This window comes from Saimiri boliviensis, chromosome X (assembly GCF_048565385.1).
Source record: "Saimiri boliviensis isolate mSaiBol1 chromosome X, mSaiBol1.pri, whole genome shotgun sequence".
Lineage (NCBI taxonomy): Eukaryota > Metazoa > Chordata > Mammalia > Primates > Cebidae > Saimiri > Saimiri boliviensis.
In genome coordinates this window covers 85,945,122-85,966,374 of record NC_133470.1, presented here as the reverse complement: position 1 = coordinate 85,966,374, position 21,253 = coordinate 85,945,122, and the positions used below count along the sequence as shown (strand labels likewise).

General features: G+C 37.2%; 1 protein-coding gene across 3 annotated transcripts in view; it reads right to left on the bottom strand.

Annotated features, from left to right (window-relative positions):
- Window positions 1-21,253, bottom strand: part of GABRA3 (gamma-aminobutyric acid type A receptor subunit alpha3) — a 271,576-nt gene that overhangs the window by 154,419 nt on the left and 95,904 nt on the right. For all 3 annotated transcript variants that reach the window (XM_074391423.1, XM_074391422.1, XM_003943407.4), the window contains one exon: window positions 9,933-10,098. In XM_074391423.1, the coding sequence (XP_074247524.1) occupies window positions 9,933-10,072 (140 nt within the window). In that variant the 5' untranslated portion in view covers window positions 10,073-10,098. The remainder of the gene's footprint in view (window positions 1-9,932; window positions 10,099-21,253) is intronic.

Below are 21,253 nucleotides of genomic sequence, written 5' to 3'. Positions count from 1 at the left end.
AATGTTTCTTCTTAAGCAGGTATTCATAGGCCAACCTGAGAGCCATTTATAACACTGTTCATGTGGAAAGATAATTTTTTTACACAAAAGAAGGGGAAACTAAAGTACTAGAAATATTATCTCCACAACTATCATTTTCTCTTTATCCCCACACCCACAGCCATGATCAAAGCAATGAGCTGGCCACCAGCTCAAAGACTTTCAATTAATCCTTGTGGTTGATATCCTTACAATAATCCTGACAGCCATCACTTTAAACAAGCACTAAAATTCAGTATCAGCCATACTAAGACAACCTGCCTCCTGACATAATGCAACAGGAAGCCACAGCATCACCTACAAAGTATCACTGATAGTAGCCTCACATGTCCATCCCTGTTCTGTTTGCAAATTTGGCACTTCTACCTCAAAAGGGAAAATGGTATGATAAAATTATATTTCTTATTTCTCCAGGTCCTATAAGAAAACAGCACTTGTCTCACCTTAACATGGCCCACCCAGCTATGTGGCTCAGATATTAAGAATTCAGTGGCTGAGAGATTACTATATGTAAGTAAATGTTTGTGTATGTAAAATAAATTGACATGTGCCTCATTCTTACTGAAAAGTAACCAAACTCAAGAAAAATGATACATCATAATGATTAACAGCATGGACTCTGGAGCCAAGTTTCCTGGGTTTCAATCTTAACTCTTCTATTTTCTAGCTGTGTGAGCTTTGGCAAGTTACCTGACCACTCTCTGTCCCCATATTTTCTCTGTAAATCAATAATAGCATCACTTAGTTATCAGGTCTGTAATAAGGATTATATGAATCAACATATATTAATCACTTAGAATAGAGCTTAGTACATAGAACACTATGAACATAAAGTTTAAACTAACATAATGGATTATGAAAACTGTAGGTAAGACTAAGAAATTGAATTTCAAAAAAAAATTAATTAGACAATAAGAGAGCGTGTCCAGTTTGAAGCAATGTCTGGAAAACCATATTATGCCAAGAGAATAGTTGAAAGGAATGAGTTAACCTGCACACAAGAAAGCATGGAGTACATCTCAAAGCTGCTATGTAGAAAAAGAAGCAAATGTTGCAAATGTTACAGGGCCATATAACCAGGAGATGTATGAAGAAGGTGGGCTTCAGCTCAGTATAGTAAGCACTTTCTAACCCCTGGAGCTACATTCTGTGGTACTAATGCAGCTTATCACTGCATAGATTCAAACTGGTAGGTGAATCATCAATCATAATGCAGGAGGGATTCTTTCCCAGTATTGGAGCCTAGAAACTGACAGCCTCTCAGGTCCCAAGTCTGGTTTTGAAATTTTAAGATTTAATGATCAAATGCTAAGAGTATTGATGCATTGATTCTTTAATAGAAATTACATGTAAATGGAAGGGATTGGACTCTTCATACTTATATTCCAAGTAAAAGTAAGTAAAAGTACGACCAGAGGTACCAGTTTATTCTGAGATTAAGAGAACTGAGAAAATCATTTTCAAGATAAATACAGATGCTTACAAGTACTGAAATCTTTAGATAGTAGAACCAAGTTAGGCTGTAGATGTGACAAGGAAACAAGCAACTCCCCAGTTGTCTTCTTTTCAGTTCACAGCATCAGCTGTCACCATGGCCACCACCATATAATGCTGATACAGAAAATGAGTTAATATAGTGTCATATTCCTCCTAAATCATGGTCCCTACTCTATCAATAGTGCGGAAATATGCAGCTTTGTGTGCAGCGTACTTTATTTGCCTTTTCACTATTCTCCATCCTGTTATCCTTTCTAGAAGGCTAATATTTGTGCACTACATTATAGGCGCCATTGGCCTCTTGCTTCAACTTGAGTATGGCCACCTTGGCTGAAGATCAGAGGAAGACAAAAAGTCTGAGCGTGTAATTCCCTGGCTCTCTCTCTATGAAATCTTTTCAGGCTGGCTGTTTCCTCCACCAAAAATCTCTGCACTTCTTAAGAAAGCTTGATTTACGTGATATGTGTGCTGTTCGCCTTAGGTTCTTACTCTATTCCTTGTGGTTTCTCTCCACATAGATTATAACTTTATGATTAGTTTCTGCAAATAAGTCCTTCTCAAATAATTAAAATGTCCCATCTGTATTCTCTGGGATCCTGACAAATTCAACAAATTGCAGCCAGATCTGGCATTTGCTGCTTAGGTACTTACTTGTCGACCCATTATGAAAATTGCTGATATTCAATCATTCTGACCCAGAAAAATGTCAGTTTCAAAATGGTTCAAGTTGACATTATTCACATACATAATTCCAGTTTCTCTTGGTCAAAATACTTAACCAGGAAGCAGGAGTATAAGAAATTTATTTATTATATGAAGTTGAAATTACTCTCTGTAGCTTTTTATCAAAAAATGCAGGACTGGGAATAAGAAACTAGTGTTCTAGACCTGGGTCCATTATTAACTCTAAGATATTAGGAAAGTCAATTTTCCTTTTTTGAGCCTTGGTTTCTTCTTGTACAAATAAAAAATCAGATTATATGCTCTCTACAGGTTTTTTCATGGGTGCTGTTCTAAAGTTCCAGAATCCCATATCCCTAACTATACTGTTAGTTCCTTAAGAACAGGAACTGTGTTCCTAAAGATTCGTTACATCAGAATCATCTGGGGAATTTTAGGCACAATTCCCAGAGCTACCAAATAAAAATCTTTAAATGTGGAGCCTGCTTTATTGCTTGCAAATACTGAATGTTGAGAACCATTACATGTAGCACATGAGTTATACAAAGTACTGGTCAATAAACCATTGTTGATTGTTAAAATGGCTGAGGCAGCCAATGTAGGGGATTTAATTGAATAAAACAATAAAGTTGGATAAAATAATGCAGTAATGGATTTTTTCCATACACAAAAACATAATTAAGCAAGTATGGAAACAAACAATCAAAAAGAAGCAGCAGTTCTTAAGTACCACAACTATTAGCAAAAACTCTGTATTTTAAAATTATTTTGGATCCTTTATTTATGGCAAATACAAATAGATTGACAACCCTAATATTTGTAATTTTTATGATTAGTCTAACTTCACTCGTCTTATATATTTTTTCTTTTTACCTTTATTTTAGGTTCAGAGGTACATGTGCAGGTTTGTTACGTAGGTAAATTTTATGTCATGGGGGTTTGGTGAACAGATATTTTGTCACCCAGGTAATAAGCATAGTACCCAACAGGCAGCTTTCCTATACTCACCCTCCTTCCTTCCACACTTTGCCCTCAAGTAGGCCCTGGTATTTATTGTTCCCTTCTTTGTGTCCATGTGTACTCAATGTTCAGCTCCCACATGTAAGTGAGAACAGGTAGTATTTGGTTTATTGTTCCTGTGTTAGTTTACTCAGGATAACAGCCTCCAGCTGCATCCATGTTACAGCAAATGACATGAACTCATTCTTTTTTGTGACTGCATAGTATTCCATGGTGGATATGTACCACATTTCTTTTATCCAATCCACTCAAATGGGCATTTAAGTTGATTTCATGTCTTTGCTATCATGAAGAGCACCGCGATGAACATATGCATGCATGTGTCTTTATGATAGAATGAGTTATATTCCTTTAGATATTTATCCAAAAATGGAATTCTTGGGTCAAATGGTAATTCTGTTTTAAGTTTTTTGAGAAATCACCAAACTACTTTCCACAATGGCTAAACTAATTTACATTCCCACCAGCAGTATATGAGATAGTTGTAGGTTTGCAACATTATTTCTGAGCTCTCTATTCTGTTCTCTGAAACCTCACCAGCAGCTGTTATAATTTGACTTTTTAAGAATAGCCAATCAGACTGATAAGGGACAGTATCTCATTGTGGTTTTGTTTTATATTTCTCTAATGATCAGTAATGTTCTTTTTTCATATGCTTTTTGGCCATATAAATGTCTTCTTTTGAGGAGTGTCTGTTCATGTCCATTGCCTATTTTTAACTGGGTTGTTTTTTGCTTGTGAATTTGTTTAAGTTCCTTACAGATGCTGGATATTAGACCTGTATTGGATGCATAGCTTACAAATACTTTCTTCCGTTCCATAGATTGTCTCTTTACTCCCTTGATAGTTTATTTTGCTGTCAGAAGCTTTTCATTTTATTAGGTCCCATTTGTCAATTTTTGGTTTTGTTGCAATTGCTCTTTGTGCCTTCATCATGAGACCTTTGCCAGGTCCTATGTCTAGAATGGTATTTTCTAGATTATCTTCCAGGGTTTTTGTAGTTTTAGGTTTGACATGCAAGTCTTTAATCTACCTTCCCAGCATCATTTTTTGAATAGGGATTTCTTTCCCCCTTGCTTGTTTTTGTAAACTTTGTGAAAGATCAGATGTTTTTAGGTCTGTGGCATTATTTCTAGGCTCTCTATTCTATTCCATTTGTCTATATGTCTATTTTTGTACCAGTACCATGCTGTTTTGGTTACTGTAGCCCTGTAGTATAGTTTGAAGTTGAGTAGCATGATGTTTCCAGCTATGTTCTTTTTGCTTAAGATTACCTTGGCTATTTGGGCTCTTTTAGGGTTCCATATAAACTATAAAAAATTTTTTTCCAGTTTTGTAAAGAATATCATTGGTAGTTTGATAGGAATAGCATTGCATCTGTAAATTGCTTTTGAAAATATGGCCATTTTAACAATATTGATTCTTCCTATCCATCAGCATGGAATTTTTTCCATTTGTTTGTGTCATCTCTGATTTCTTTGAGCAATGTGCTGTAATTCTTATTGTAGAGCCCTTTCACCACCCTGGTTACCTGTATTCATAGGTATTTTATTCTTTTATGGCTATTGTGAATGGGATTGTGTTTTTGATTTGGTTTTCAGCTTGGATGTTGTTGGTGTATGATGCTACTGATTTCTGAACATTAATTTTTATATTCTGAAACTTTGCTGAAGCTTTAAAATCAGATCAAGAAGCTTTTGGGCAGAAACTATGGGATTTTCTGAGTATAGAAGCATACTGTCTGCAAACAGAGATAGTTTGACTGTTTTCTGATTGGGATGCCTTTTATATCTTTCTCTTGCCTGATTACTCCGATTAGGACTTCAGTACTATGAGGAATAAGAGTAGTGAGAGAGAGCATCCATGTCTTGTTCTGCCTTTCAAGAGGAATGTTTCAAGCTTTTGCCCATTCAGTATGGTGTTGGCTGTTGGTTTTTTATAGACAGACCTTATTATTTTGAAGTATGTTCTTTCAATGCCTAGTTTGTTGTAGAGAGTTTTTTAATGAAATAATGTTGATTTTTATCAAAAGCCTTCTATGTATCTACTGAGATAATTATGTGTGTTTTTGTTTTTAGTTTTACTGATGTGGTGAATCACATTTATTAATTTGCATATGTTGAACCAACCATGCATCCCAGGGATAAAGCCTACTTGATCACGGTGGATTCATATTTTGATATGCTACTAGATTTGGTTTGCTAAATTTTATTGAGGATTTCTGCATCTAAGTTCCTCAAGGATATTGGCCAAAAGGTTTTTTTGTTGTTGTGTCTCTGCCAGGTTTTGGTATCAGAATGATGCTGGTCTCATAGAATGAGCTAGGGAAGAGTCCCTTCTCTTCAATTATTTGGAATACTTTCAGTAGGAATGGTACCAGTTCTTTATACATCTGTTAGTATTTGGCTGTGAATTCATTTGTTCCTAGGCTTTTCTGACTGGTAGGCTTTTTATTACTGATTCAATTTTGGAACTTGTTACTGGTCTGTTCAGGGATTCAATTTCTTCCTGGTTCAATCTTAGGAAGTTGCATGTTTCCAGGAATTCATCCATCTCTTCTACATTTTCTAGCTTGTATACATAGAGATGTTCATAGTCTCTAAAGGTTTTCCGTATTTCTATGGGTCCAGTAATAACATCCTCTTTGCTATTTCTGATTGTGTTTATTTCTGATTGTGTTTATTTCTCTTTTTTTTTCTTTATTAGACTAACTAGTGGCTTATCTATCTTATTCATTCTTTCAAAGAACACACTCCTGGACTTGATCTTTTGTATTTTTTTTTTTTTTTTTTTTTTTTTGCATCTCAATTTCCTTCAATTCAGCTCTGATTTTTGTTACGTCTTGTCTTTTACTAGCTTTGGGGTTGATTTCCTTTTGGTTCTCTAGTTCCTCTAGGTGTGACATTAGGTTGTTAATTTGAGATCTGTGTAACTTTTTGACGTGGGCATTTAGTGCTATAAACTTTCCTCTTAACACTCTTTACCCATGTCCCAAAGATTCTGATACGTTGTATCTTTGTTCTCATGACTTTCAATAAATTTCTTTATTTCTGCCTTAATTTCATTATTTACCCAAAAGACATTTAGGAGAATACAGTCCTAATATTTGGAGCCATGCTTTTAGTAGTCTCATCCCTCAAAAGTGTTAATTGCTCTGATCTTGGAAGAAAGTAAATCAACAAAATGTTTCCAATTCAAGTAATATAGACCCAGTGTGGTGGCTCACACCTATAATCCCAATACTATAGGAGGCCAATGTGGGAAGATCTTTTGAAGACAGGAGTTTGAGATCAGCCCGGGTAAGAGAGTGAGACCCTATCTCTACAAAATATTTTTTAAAAATTAGCCGTGTGTGGTAGCTTATACCTGTAATCCCAGCTACTCAGGAGGCTCAGGCAGGAGGGATCATATGATCATGTGAGTCTAGGTGTTTGACGTTACAATGAGCTATGATCACACCACTGAATTTTAGCCTGCGTAGCAGAGTAAGACTCTGTGAAGAAAAGAAAGAAAAGAAAGATAAAGAAGAAAAAGAAAGAAAGAAAGAAAGAAAGAGGAAGGGAGGGAGGGAGGAAGAGAGGGAGGGAAGAAGGGAGGAAGGGAGGAAGGGAGGGAGGGAAAGGAAAGAAAAGAAATAAAAGAAAAGAGAAAAGAAAGAAAACATGCAGTGATTTTGTTACCTCTGTATTAAAAACACGCACTTCACTCTGCTTTTTCAGATAGGATTTCTTGACTTCCTCTTTGACATAATTACTAAATCCCTAGGCTATCTGGTTTTCTAAACACCAACAGTATGCAAACAAACCATTGTAAACAGGAGTTGAGATGTAAGAACTAACACTGAAGATAGAACCAAAAAAGAAAAAAAAATGATTAGAATGAATATAATGAACATGTGCTTGGGAGATGTTTGTTTGTTTCAAAGATAAAGTCTGTGTGGTCCAGGCTGGCCTTGAACTACCGAGCTCAAGAGATGCTTCTGTATCAGCCAGAAGTAGCTGGGACTATAGGCATGTACTACTGCACCCAACAGTAAATTTTCTTTATGATGACCAAAAGTCACAAAGAAACAGGACCATTCTATTCAAAAGATCCTTGTTTAGGATTATAAGAAAATATACAATACATTTTTAGAAATCTGTATTATCAGCGTTAAAATGTAAAAGGTTTTAACACTTGAATTGGTAAGGTTCATTTATTTAGAAGCTTCATCTCATTTAGAATCTGTCATGGCCCAATGATATGTAATATATGAGAAGTTAACAAAACAGAACTGGTTTTATTTTCCAGATTGGAAGAAAGAACAAAAAGAGTCATATACCAAGATTGTAATGACATACAAGCCCAGTTCTGCAGCCCCAGCCCCAGAGATTATTGTAAAAAATGCTGACGTAAGATGAAAAGACTCAGATAATCACATTAAGATAATCAACCCTGCAAAAATAATTAAGAATACTTCCTACTTCAAGATGTATGCTTCAAGAATATGGGACAATAGCCAAATGTAAAAAAAAAAAAAAAAAGTCACTACCAAAGCATAAAATATCTTGTGTAATATTGAAATATTGCAGGACTAAGAGGTCATTTTTAGTAATGATATTCCTTGGATAAAAGGGGATTTTGAAGTCTAAAAGAAGTTCAACATTGCTGAATAACAAAGAGTTTGGTGGCAGAAAGACTAAGAAATAAGGCTAGCAAGGTGGGTAGAACCTGGGTCATGACGAGTTTTATCAAATCATGTAAAGGAGTTTGTACTTCATTATAGGGATAATAGAAAACCATGAAAGCTCTCTAAATAAGGTAGGTATGACCAAACATGTATTATAGAAAAAAAATAGTTACAGAGTGGAGGTTAGTTTGGATGGGAACAAGACTTTAGGAAGTAAGACAAGGTTTGTGCAGAGGTCCAAATGGGGGATAACATTGGACTAAACTAGGGTGCTAGTAGAACTGTTGGAAAAGAGTAGACAAATCCAAGAGATATGGGAGACAGAAATGACAAATCTTGGTGATTGATTCGATATGGAGAGTAAGGGGTAGAAAACTGGCAAAAATGGTTCCAAGTTTCTGGCTTGAGCAAGTGGGTACATGGTGGTACCACTGACTGAGAGAAGAAAAAGAAATGGAAGAGGAATATGTTTGTCTGTTTGTTGTTTGTTTTGTTATGTTTGTTATTTAAGGTGGGGGAGGGAGATGAAGATAATGAAACCACATTGGATATGCGTAGTTTAAGAAGTGTGTGGAATAGCCAAGTGGGCATGTTCAGTAGACAGTTGGATATAGAAATCTGACATTCAAGAGAAGGCTAGAATGAAGATTGAGATGGGAGTCATTGGCATTTATATATACACAGTAACTACATCATAGAAATGAATGGAATCACTCAGGGGATCTGTAATGTAAGGAGTGTGCCTAGAACAAAACAAGGAAAAACACAAACACCTGAGGGGTGAACAAAAAAAGACTAAAAATGATCTTTGTATCATGAAGGTCTTTGATGTACCTGTATAGTATTGTGAAAAATATTCCAGAAAGCATAGTCATAAAAGTGTAAAGAAAACAAGATATAGTACTTATTATTGATATAATAGTATTCTCAGATCCCTTTCACTGGGCCAGTGAAACCACCCTTCAGCTACTTTGGAAAATTACATCTGTTGAAGGGAGTCGCCTCACCTAAAATGTCTGGAAGACTATGCCTTTCTCCATGGGATCCACAGGCAATGACTGATTGAGATCAGAGGATACAAGCATGGGTCCTTTGCCTCAAGATAGGACAGATCTTTTAGTGTCATGTATGCCCCATATCTTCTCATGAGGTCAAATTGAGGCTATACCTTTGTTTTACTTCTTCTCTTTCCCTATCTTCCCTCCCTTACTTCCTTATAGGTTTCTGCTGAAAGTGACCTCTCAGTAAATCACTTGCTCAAGAATCCTTCTTTCATACCCTGTTTCTAGAGAACCTAATCAAAACACCAGAGAGTTCTGGTGTCTCTGAAGCCAAAGATATAATTATTATTAAACCATATATTTATATTTTATGCATGTTTCTACATGTATTTTTATTTCCTAATAAAATAAAGTTATGGAGGGAGAAGTCAACTATATTGGAATATATGAACAGACAAGTGTTCATTTTAGCAACAGAACAAGCATTGGACTTCTTGGCTGCAGAAGCTGCCTTAGAGTCATGGGGTTGGAAGTCAGACAGTAGCAAGTGAATGAATGGGTGAGAGGTAAATAGATACAATAAAGCATACCACTCCCTCAAGAAATATGGCTACGAAGGGGAGCACATAATTAAGGCAGTATCTGGAGGGAAAAATTTTAAATTTAAGATGAGTGATTTTTAAACATTATCATGTTTAAATGAGCCAGAGCCAATAAAAATGAAAAGGTTGAAGATCTAAGAAAGGAGAGATAAAATTGAGGGCAAAAGACCGGAAAGAATTGTTTATTAGATATTACAAAGGTGATTCAAGCCTGGTTCAGGGTGTTGTCAAAGAAGAAAACAACTTTGAGATGTTTTTCTACCTTGAGAGTCTGAGCCTATGACTTTTTCTAAATCTAATGTAATATATAAGTATTCAGAGACCAGAGTACTTGAGTTCATCTGGTAGAAAACATCTGAAGTTTTGGTCTGTGGCAAGCATTTATCACAGTCTTCTTTCATCCCAAGAGTTAGGGGTACTTACCCACCAATGTCCTGCTTCACAAAGTCCCCAGGTTCTTGTCGTCTTGATTCCCCTTGACCAGTGGTTCCAGGGAGAATATTAATCAGGGAAAGAATCCCAAGGCTGGTCATATAATAGTGACTCATTTGTGTGATTATCATCTTCTTAGGCACAAACTTGGAGAGACCTGTGAGATTCACAGTTTAGAGAAGGGGTAAGAGGTAAGGAGTAGAAAACAAAGTGAGAGAGGAGAAAGAGGTAAGAGAGAGAGAGAGAGAGAGAGAGAGAAAGAGAGAGAGAGAGAGAGAGAGAGATAAAGAGACGTTACTAAATTCTATTGGAGCCATTTAACTTCTCTAGTGTCTAGTGCAGGCATCCCCAAATTATGGCCCGTGGGCTGCATGCAGCCCCCTGAGGCCATTTATCCGGCCCCCTGCCGCACTTCAGGAAGGGGCACCTCTTTCACTGGTGGTCAGTGAGAGGAGCACAGTATGTGGCGGCCCTCCAACGGTCTGAGGGACAGTGAACTGGCCCCCTGTGTAAAAAGTTTGGGGAGGCCTGGTCTAGTGACTCAGTGCTTAATTCAAAGGTCACCTTTTCCCAGCTTGTCAATGCCACTAAAATCACTCCCAATATACCCTTCCCCTAAATATACCAGAGCCATCCAAGAAAGGATGCATAGAGTAGCACAAAGAGCTCTAAGTCAGTAATCAGGAGTCTGAGGTTACTGCAACATCTCTTTTGTTGACTTCCCCCCATGTAACTAGGTGAGTAACAGAATTTCCCTCAGCTTAGATTACCTCTTATAATCCAAGATCTTAAAAATATTCTCTCATGTCTTTATTTCCCTCCAATCCCCTGTTTGATTATTAGTGTTACAAAATCCTTTGCCTTGGTTAACTGTGTAATATTTAGAGAATCCTAGTTTCCTAGTATATTAACACCTGGAGTCTCTTTATAGCATTTTTGGGATTGATTTTCATCTTCATAGAGTTAAGCAATTTTCCAAAAGATTAAATGGCCTGAAATGGATAGACTGTTTCCTCTAAATTAGGCTGAGAAAATATTGAATTAATGAGACATGATGGCTCTTGAATAAGAATGCTGTATTTCCCCATAAAGAGATATTTGAAAGCAAACTTGCTCCTTTAGGTAGGGGCCACAACATAAAGATAAATCCAAGCCTTCTTCCTGGCACTAAAGAGGTCAGCAAATTGCACTGGTGATAGAATTAGTGATTTAGACTTCCCTATAAGCAAGGCTGTTTTATGAACTCTGGATCAGTGGAGATTTACCCAAGGCATGGGGTTAAGAAAGCAATCAATAAAGTAACGGTTACCTGCTACCTCTAATCTGTGCTTCTTTGAATATGAGACACTGAGAAATGAAAGGAGACCTAACTCTGAACCAACACCGTACCCTTTCTCAGTCATATCAGTGGATAAATTTTCAGAAGAAATGGAAGGATATATAACTGGTTTTTTTTTTCCAAGAAAGCTTATGCAAGAGACCAATATGTAAAACAGATACACATTAAGGACCTATTCTGGTTGGTGAGATTAAGAATGAAAGTCCTTTTAAATTCATCCCACATCCCTCAAAAAAGTAACCACTGGGATCTATATTAGGCTGTCTTCATGAATCTGGTATAGGCATATGAAAAACTACAACACTGGAGAAGATAGACTTCTGACATGATGAACTGTCTACATTAGAGATAGAGATAATCATAGCATTAGATAACACCATATGAAATTGCCAACCTTTGACAATTTTGGTTTTAGCAAAGAAAGCAAATTCTTATGGTTAACCTAATATATGAGCTGTTACATCCATGGTTCATGAACTATAAAAGAGTTAATGAACATTTTACAGGAGTATACAGGAATAGACAACTGTATATGATACAGTTCAGAAAACCATAGTATATGAGTAAGAAAAGATGGTGCATGATCAGGCAACGCTGACCACAAGTAACATCCATGGTAAGGGCATTAACCATCATATATGCTCAAATATTCACAGTGCTTTAGCAGATCCTAACGTTGTATAATCACATGACAATGATTAATGCTCAGATAATCATCATACATGAATTGACAACTATTCTACAGGAACAAAGACATTTGGGCCAGGGTATAAAGTTTAAATTGGAGAAATAATCTATGGAATAGAAGACAGCCATGATGCATGCTTGGAAAACATGAGTCCATGTGTAACAATCCTGGGTGTAGGAGAAGATGGCCATGTGCAAACAAAGAGATCCATAGTGTGTGTTCAGCTATGCTATTCTAATATATCACTATGGGTTATGTTCAAATTATTTTGGTAGACAAGCAACAAACTATCACACTAAGAATAGATGACAATAACATATAATTCAATGTCCATGATTTGGAAGGAGAAAACTAAGACATATATTATGATACATTAAAAAGACAGCAGCATTACATGAAATCATAACTAAATTACATGTCTGTGACAGTGAAACAAAGAGCCTTCAAACATGATCACACATCCATGTAGCTGGAGGCAAATACAGTATATCCATATACAAACATGATATATGTGAAGAAGTATTTGGTATATCAATTCTTAACCATGATATATGCACACACAATATGTGTATCATAGCAACCATGATACAGGAATTAAGTGACATGGTTTAGGAGCAGACTGCAGTGCTATGGAAATAGACTACCATGGTGAAGGAACAGAAAAGGTCGTGGTCCGAGAGTAAGCATACAAGGTCAAAAAGTTTTCACTGAGCAGAATGGTAAGACATAGTTGCAAGTTCATAGTGAAGAATTGATATTCTTGGGGTAATAATGACAATATTGAATAAATAGCTATTTGTAATATATGAACACACAAATATAAGGCCCATATTCATGGTGAATAAAATGAAAATTACAGTAAAGGAACATCATATGGATATTCAGGCAACTATGATGTATGAGCAGAAAGTAAAACCTAATGCTGGTTTTAATCATAAAGCCAAGCTACGTTGCAAAAGTAGACAACCATAATGCATGCTCATATAAGTACAGTACACACACATGCATGCGCACACACACACACACACACACACACACACACACACAAATGTTCTGTGATTTTACAGTCAACTATGGCACAATAGCAGATACCTTTGGTAGAAGCAGATAGGCTATGAAACAGGAGGAGACAATGCTTGTGCTTGGTCAATTCGACTATGAAAACATGTGCATGCTTCGCAAAGTTCTCATGTTGTGTTTTTCAGCTCGATCAATTCATTTATATTCCTCTCTAAGTTGTCTATTCTTGTTAGCATTTCATCAAATCTTTTTTCAAGGTTCTTAGTTTCTTTGCATTGGTTTAGAACATGTTCTTTTAGCTCACAGAAGTTTCTTATTAGCGATCTTCTGAAGCCTGATTCTGTCATTTCATCACACTCATTCTCCATCCAACTTTTTTCCCTTGCTTGTGAGGAGTTGTGATCCCTTGTAGGAGGAGAGGTGTTCTGGTTTCGGGAGTTTTCATCCTTTTTGCACTGGTTTCTTCCCATCGTTGTAGATTTATGGATTTATCCACCTGTCATCTTTGTAGTTGCTGACTTTCAGATTGGGTCTCTGAGTGGATGTCCAGTTTGTTAATAATGAAGTTATTTCTGTTTCTTAGTTTTCCTTCCAGCAATCTGGCCCCTCTGCTATAGGACTGCCGAGGTCCACTCCAGGCCCTGCTTGCCTGGGATCACCTGCAGCCACTGCAGAACAGTAAGGATTTCTACCAGTTTCTTCTTCTGCTATCTTTGTCCCAGAAGGATACCTGCCAAATGTCGGTCTGAGCTCTCCTTTATGAGGTGACTCTTTGGGTATATGTGGATCAGGGAGCTCCTTGAGGAGACAGTCTGTCCTTTATAGGAGCTCAAGTGCTGAGCTGTGGGCTCCATTGTTCATTCAGAGCTGCTGTGTGATTTCCCATGTGGCAACCCACTGCACCGTCTGAAACAGTGGCGCTGAGATTCATGGTTCCTTTTTTGCCCAGGAATCTCCTGGCCTGGCTCGCTGTTTCAGTCCCCTCTTTAATCAGCTGAATGGGCGACTCTGCCTTCCCAGAGCTCCATTTACCAGCTAAAAGGGCACCTAGTGACACGTATTTTGTATTGAGAACTGCCACTCCAGGGCACCAGCAAAACAGCTGCATGGGCCAAAAGAGTCATGCTGGCAACCCTGGGGCTCCTCTGCCTGGGAATCTCCTGGTCTGTGGGCAATAAAAATCCGTCTGGAAATGTGGTGTCCACTCACTCTCTGCGCTGTCACTGGGAGCTGCAATCCTGAGCTGTTCCTAATCGGCCATCTTGCATCTCTCACAGATATTTTCATCTATCACTCCACTGAATCCACTCTTAGTATTAATTCATTCAAAATTTATGGAGAATCATCTATGTACCAGGCACCATTCTAAGTTCTCGGAATACAGCAGTGAACAAAAACAGTCAAAAAGTGAATCAGTGAAGAAAAAGAATAACATGAAACCAAGGACTCTTCTCCACATCCACACCTTGATTTCTCTCTTTCATATCAGCTTATCTTGTTGATTTTGGAACAGATCCAAATTCTGACCCCTTCTCGCTGTCAGAATGAGGTTTTGTTTTTGTTTGTTTTTAATATAACTCAGATTCACTCTCTTCTCAAACTTTCCCAGTGGATATTTTTGGAATCCTAGGTATTTGCCATGACCTGCAAGAATCTACTTTATTTGACCACTGGTTACATCTGAAACCTCACCTTTTTCTACTCTTGGTCTCTCATACTCATATCAATTCATACTTGTTTTCCTAATATTTCTTGAAAACACCCAGCATGCTCCTACCTCAAGGAACTTTGTACCTGCTCTTTCCCTCTATCATAAATGTTTTTCCCATATCTCTCTCTCTGCCTCCTTATACAATTCCATTTTCTTTTTTTTTTTTCTAATTGCATTTTAGGTTTGAGGGTACATGTGAAGAACATGCAAGATTGTTGCATAGGTACACACATGGCAGTGTGGTTTGCTGCCTTCCGTCCCCTCACCTGTATCTGTCATTTCTCCCCATGCTACCTCTTCCCACCTCCCCACCTCCCCATCCCTCCCCCATTTCCCCCCAACGGACCCCAGCATGTAGTGCTCCCCTCCCTGTGTCCATGTGTTCTCATTGTTCAACACCCGCCTATGAGTGAGAACATGCGGTGTTTGATTTTCTGCTCTTGTGTCACTTTGCTGAGAATGATGGTTTCCAGGTTCATCCATGTCCCTATAAAGGATGCAAACTCATCGTTTTTGATGGCTGCGTAATATTCCATGGTGTATATGTACCACATTTTCCCTATCCAGTCTATCGTCGATGGGCATTTGGGTTGGTTCCAGGTCTTTGCTATTGTAAACAGTGCTGCAATGAACATTTGTGTGCATGTGTCCTTATAGTAGAATGATTTATAATCCTTTGGATATATACCCAGTAATGGGATTGCTGGGTCAAATGGGATTTCTACTTTTAGGTCATTGAGGAATCACCACACTGTCTTCCACAATGGTTGAATTAATTTACACTCCCACCAACAGTGTAAAAGTGTTTCTATTTGTCCACATCCTCTCCAGCATCTGTTGTCTCCAGATTTTTTAATGATCGCCATTCTAACTGTTGTGAGATGGTATCTCAATGTGGTACTGGTACCAAAACAGAGATATAGACCAATGGAACAGAACAGAGGCCTCAGAGGAAATACAACATATCTACAACCATCCGATCTTCGACAAACCTGACAAAAACAAGCAATGGGGAAAGGATTCCCTGTTTAATAAATGGTGTTGAGAAAACTGGCTAGCCATGTGCAGAAAGCAGAAACAGGACCCCTTCCTGACACCTTACACCAAAATTAACTCCAGATGGATTAAACACTTAAACATCAGACCTAACACCATAAAAACCCTAGAAGAAAATCTAGGCAAAACCATTCGGGATATAGGCGTAGGCAAGGACTTCATGACCAAAACGCCAAAAGCAATGGCAACAAAAGCCAAAATAGACAAATGGGACCTAATCAAACTCCACAGCTTCTGCATGGCAAAAGAAACAGTCAGTAGAGTCAATTGGCAACCAACAGAATGGGAAAAAAATTTTTGCAGTCTACCCATCTGACAAGGGGCTGATATCCAGAATTTACAAAGAACTAAAACAGATCTACAAGAAAAATACAATTCCATTTTCTTATGGCACATATGACTACCTAAAATTACATTACTTACTTGCTTGTTTGTTTCCATTTCTCCCACTAAATATAAGCTTCATTAGTGCAGGAACTTAACTCTAACTTTGGGCAATAGAGTAGTGCCTAGCACATGATGGCTACTCAATAAAATATTTGTCAGAAAAAAAGTGTTAATTTTTTTATGAATTCATGCTCACACAACTCTAGGCATCCTTTTCTTCTCAGGGATATATTCTCAAGACTATCCTTCTTTTCTAAAACCTTTCCCTCATGCCCTTTCAATGCTTCATTTTATGGAAAACAAAGTCTCCTATGCTCTCAATATTTTAAGGGAAACCCTTCCTTTCTCTTTGCCTTAAATAAATTGACTTTATATTAAAGATACTACTTCATTAACTTTCCTCTGAAGTGTGACATGTTGCATACTTCCATATATTATGCAACTGAGAAACAAGATGGGAACTATCTCATTTTCTCAATGTCCCATTGAAATGATCCCTCCTCTATGCATGTGCACCACAATCCTTCTTTTTTGGAGATGAAGTCTCACTCTGTTGCCCAGGGTGGAGTGCAATGGTGTGATCTCAGCTCATTGCAACCTCTGCCTCTCAGGTTCAAGTGATCCTCCTGCCTCAGCCTTCCACGTAGCTGGGATTACAGGCACACGAGACCACATCCAGCTAATTTTTTTGTATTTTTAGTAGAAACAGGGTTTCACCATGTTGGTCAGGCTGGTCTCAAACTCCCAACCTTGTGATCCGCCCACCTCAGCCTCTCAAAGTGCTGGGATTACAGGCGTGAGTCACTGCACTGGGCCACAATCCTTATTTGAGGTTCATGCATCCTGTCTGTATTACTCACTGCCTTTTAATTTTATATCTGCCTCCCTGTAGCCTCCCCACATTGATTCAAAAACTATGCTCAATTTATACTTTTGTCATTTTGTGGATTTTCTGTATACTATTTTTTTTTTTCAACATTTATTTTAAGTTCCAGGGTACATGTGCCTGATGTGCAGGTTTGTTACATAGGTAAATGTGTGCCATGGTAGTTTGCTGCACAGATCAACCCATCACCTAAGTATTAAGCCCAGAATTCATTAGGTGTTCTTCCTGATGCCCTTTTTCTCCCCACCCTCTGTGTATGTTTTTCCTCCCCATGTGTGCAATGAACATACACATGCATGTATCTTTTTTTTTTTTTTTTTTTTTTTGAGATGGAGTTTCGCTCTTGTTACCCAGGCTGGAGTGCAATGGCGCAATCTCGGCTCACAGCAACCTACGTCTCCTGGGTTCAGGCAATTCTCCTGCCTCAGCCTCCTGAGTAGCTGGGATTACAGGCACGTGCCACCATGCCCAGCTAATTTTTTGTATTTTTAGTAGAGATGGGGTTTCACCATGTTGACCAGGATGGTCTCGAACTCTCGACCTCGTGATCCACCTGCCTCGGCCTCCCAAAGTGCTGGGATTACAGGCTTGAGCCACCACGCCCGGTAGCATGTATTTTCATAATAGAGTGATTTATATTCCTTTTGGTATATAGCCAGAAGTGGAATTGCTGGGTCAATTAGTATTTCTGCTTCTGTATCTTTTCGGAATCACCAAACTGTCTTCCACAATGGTTGAACTAATTACATTCCTATCAGCAGTGTAAAAGTATTCCTTTCCCTCTGCAACTTCACCAGCATCTGATGTTTCTTGACTTTTTAATAATAGCTATTCTTACTGCTGTGAGATGGTATCTCAATGTAGTTTTGATGTCTATTTCTCTAATGATCAGTGATATTGAGGTTTTTTTCATATGTTTGTTGGACACATGGATGTCTTGTGAGAAGTGTCTGTTCACGTCCTTTGCCCACTTTTTAATGGGGTTTTATACTGGTAAATTTGTTTGGATTCCTTGTAGACTCCATAAGTAGATCTTTGTCAGATGAATAGGCTGCAAAATTTTTCTCCCATTCTGTAGGTTTTCTGTTCACTCTGATGATAGTTTCTTTTGTTGTGCAGAAGCTCTTTAGTTTAATTGGATACGATTTGTCAATTTTTGCTTTTGCTGCAATTGCTTTTGATGTTTTTGTCATGTAATCTATGCCTTTGCCTATGTCCTGAATGATACTACCTAGATTTTCTTTTAGGATTTTCTTCATTTTGTAGTTCTGGGTTTTATATTTCAGTTTTTAATCAATCTTGAGTTAATTTTTGTATAAAGTATAAGGAAGGGGTCCAGTTTCAATTTTCTGCATAAGGCTAGGCCATTCCCCCAGCACCATTTATTAAATAGAAAATCCTTTCCCCATTGCTGGCTTTTGTCAAGTTTGTCAAAGATCAGGTGATTGTAGGTGTGTTGTCTTTTTACTAAGTTATCTTTTATTTTCCATTTATCTATGTATCTGTTCTTGTGCCAGTACGTTGCTCATGGATAGGAAGAATCAATATCATGAAAATGGACATACTGCCCAAAGTAATTTATATTCCCGTTAAACTACCACTGATATTCTTCACAGAATTAGACAAAACTATTTTAAAATTCATATGGAACCAAAAAAAAGAGCCCAAATAATCAATATAATCCTAAGCAAAAAGAACAAAGTTGGAGACATCACACTACCCAGCTTCAAACTATACTACAAGGCTACAATAACTAAAGGTCATACTTTTCATGTCCCTCTATCATTTTCAGTACTTCACTGTTTGTGTAGATAATATATCTATCATAGTTATTTGATCTGTACAATCTCTATGACTTTCTCTTCCATTCAGTCACACCTTGTATCTTATGAATAACTGCTCATATATCACAAATATTAAACTATGGTATTTGATGTTTGGCCTTATTCTGTTATTCTTCTACTTTATAAACTTTTACTCCTACTCCACTTGCTCTTTGAAATTAATGTATCAGTCTATTGATCCTTTCATTGTCACCCAGGTTCTTGGGCTTGCCTAGTGTTACTTCCTTTTGTTTCAAGGCTGAATCCAAAGTAAATTACTTGAACCACTCTTTCATTAGCACCTTGTTTATATGACCTTCCACTGTATTTGCCTAGAAACCCTATTTGGGATCAATACACAAAGAATCTGTGTTCTCTTATATTGAAGAAAGTAGCTGAAGAAAATCCCACAACAAATCCATTATTTCCAGTACCAGCATTCTTCAATAATCCTTCAATTTGTCGTAAACCAGCCCTCTTCCCTATTTCTCTCAACTATTTTAAACCTTTGTTATTCTTCTCAAGTTGCCTATTTAAGGAAACTAGTATATTCCTTCCGTAAAAATTCAAGATGATCAAAAGAGACAAACTACCCATATTAGACACTAAGAGTACTGCATTCATATCCGCTTGGATCTCTTTACCAGTTTTATATACCCTGACTCCATTGAGCCTTCTCTCACAAAAGGCAGCACCTATATTTATTTGTCTGAGGATTACACCTATCCTCAGACTGCTGAAACTAACTTTGGCCTGTGCACATTGACAATCAGAAGTGCCTGAGAATTTGAGTTTCCTAACTAAGGCAGCCCTAAACTAAGACTGACAGATACAGAGGTACAAATAATGCAGCTCCCTTGACAGCGACAGCGCTGAGATGTGACCCAAACAGTTTCTATGATATTTTCTTGTTCTATTACCCTTGCTTGGCCTCCCTCATTTCCTTGCTCCACTTCCCAAAACTGGAAACACTTCCCATTAAGCTACCTTCAGATGAATCCTAACCTCAGAGCCTGCTTGTGTGAAACTCAATTTAAGATATCAGCCTGTCTCAACTTACAAAATTAACTGACTTTTATATGTATCCTTACTTCCTCTTTTTGTTTCAGAAAATGAGGTGGACCTTCCCTATCTTAGGGTAATCTCTCAACCTAAGCTCCCAACCCATCAACATTTTTTCCTTTCATTGACTCTCTTTCTAGCCTATATCTTAAATCTCTTGTTCTCTAATGACTCCTTTCTCTTGACTATAAACGTAATCAAGTTTCTTCTACCTTAAGAGAAATTCTACCAATATGTTTCTTTCTAGCTCTTATCTTATTTCCTTTATCAATCGAGTTTCTTGAACTAGCAATTTATAACTGTTTACTCCAGCTTATTCACCTCCTATTTATTTCTTAATCATCTACATTCTGCCATCTTCCCTATTGAATTTAATGTTACCATTCTGGTTATACTGCAGTTCTGTCTATTTCTACTCAGTATTTTTTGTGGGATTCTATGTGGATACTTCTAATTTTGGGCTCCTTGCCTCTGAGTTAATACAACTCAAAATATATCACCTCTCAAATTCTCATTAAAAGAGACAGGAAAAACAGAAAACAGTAAGTGGAAGGGAGTTTGATTGTCAAGAATAATGGGAGAAAGGCAAAAATCCAATGTCCTAAAGGGAATTATATTATATACATTGCTATTGAAGATAGATTCAGATAAACATTCTTGTACTATACAACACATGTCTCATCTTCTAAAAATACTCAAAGGTTGTTAGGAAAAGACAAACTAATGTCACATAAACACCATAATTCAGAAACCTAGGGACTGAACTAGCAAAAGATTAGTGTGATCATTTCCTAATATAATATGTTTTGTACTGTACTCTTATGTGAGGTATATATAGGTATAGTTGCTATTTTTTACTCATCCCCGGTTGTATTAGCAACAACTCATAAAACCTTCTGCTACAATAATAATACTGCAGACAAAATAAAATAAAAACTTAGAAATAAAAGATAAATGAAAGAAATTGGGTTGTTGGTGTAGATTAACACAGCACTCAGTTTGCAATGATTAAGCTAACAAATATGAAGACAGATTCAAATATCATAATTAACACAACTGAATAAACAGAAATTGAAATTTGTTCTCTAAATAACACCATCTCAAGAATAATTAAGGCAGCAAAACTATAAAGCAAAACTTTATTTTGAGGAGAATAAACCCAAAACTGTACAAATGGATAAATTAATAAATTGCCATTACTCAATGTCTTTATGATTAAATAAGAGAGAAAGAAAAGCATCCTAAGGAAATTAAAAAAAAGAAAAGAACAGCAATCCAAGGAAAAGTAAAAGAAAATAAATACAGAGCTACCAAACCAAGTTGTGGTTTTGACAGCTTCA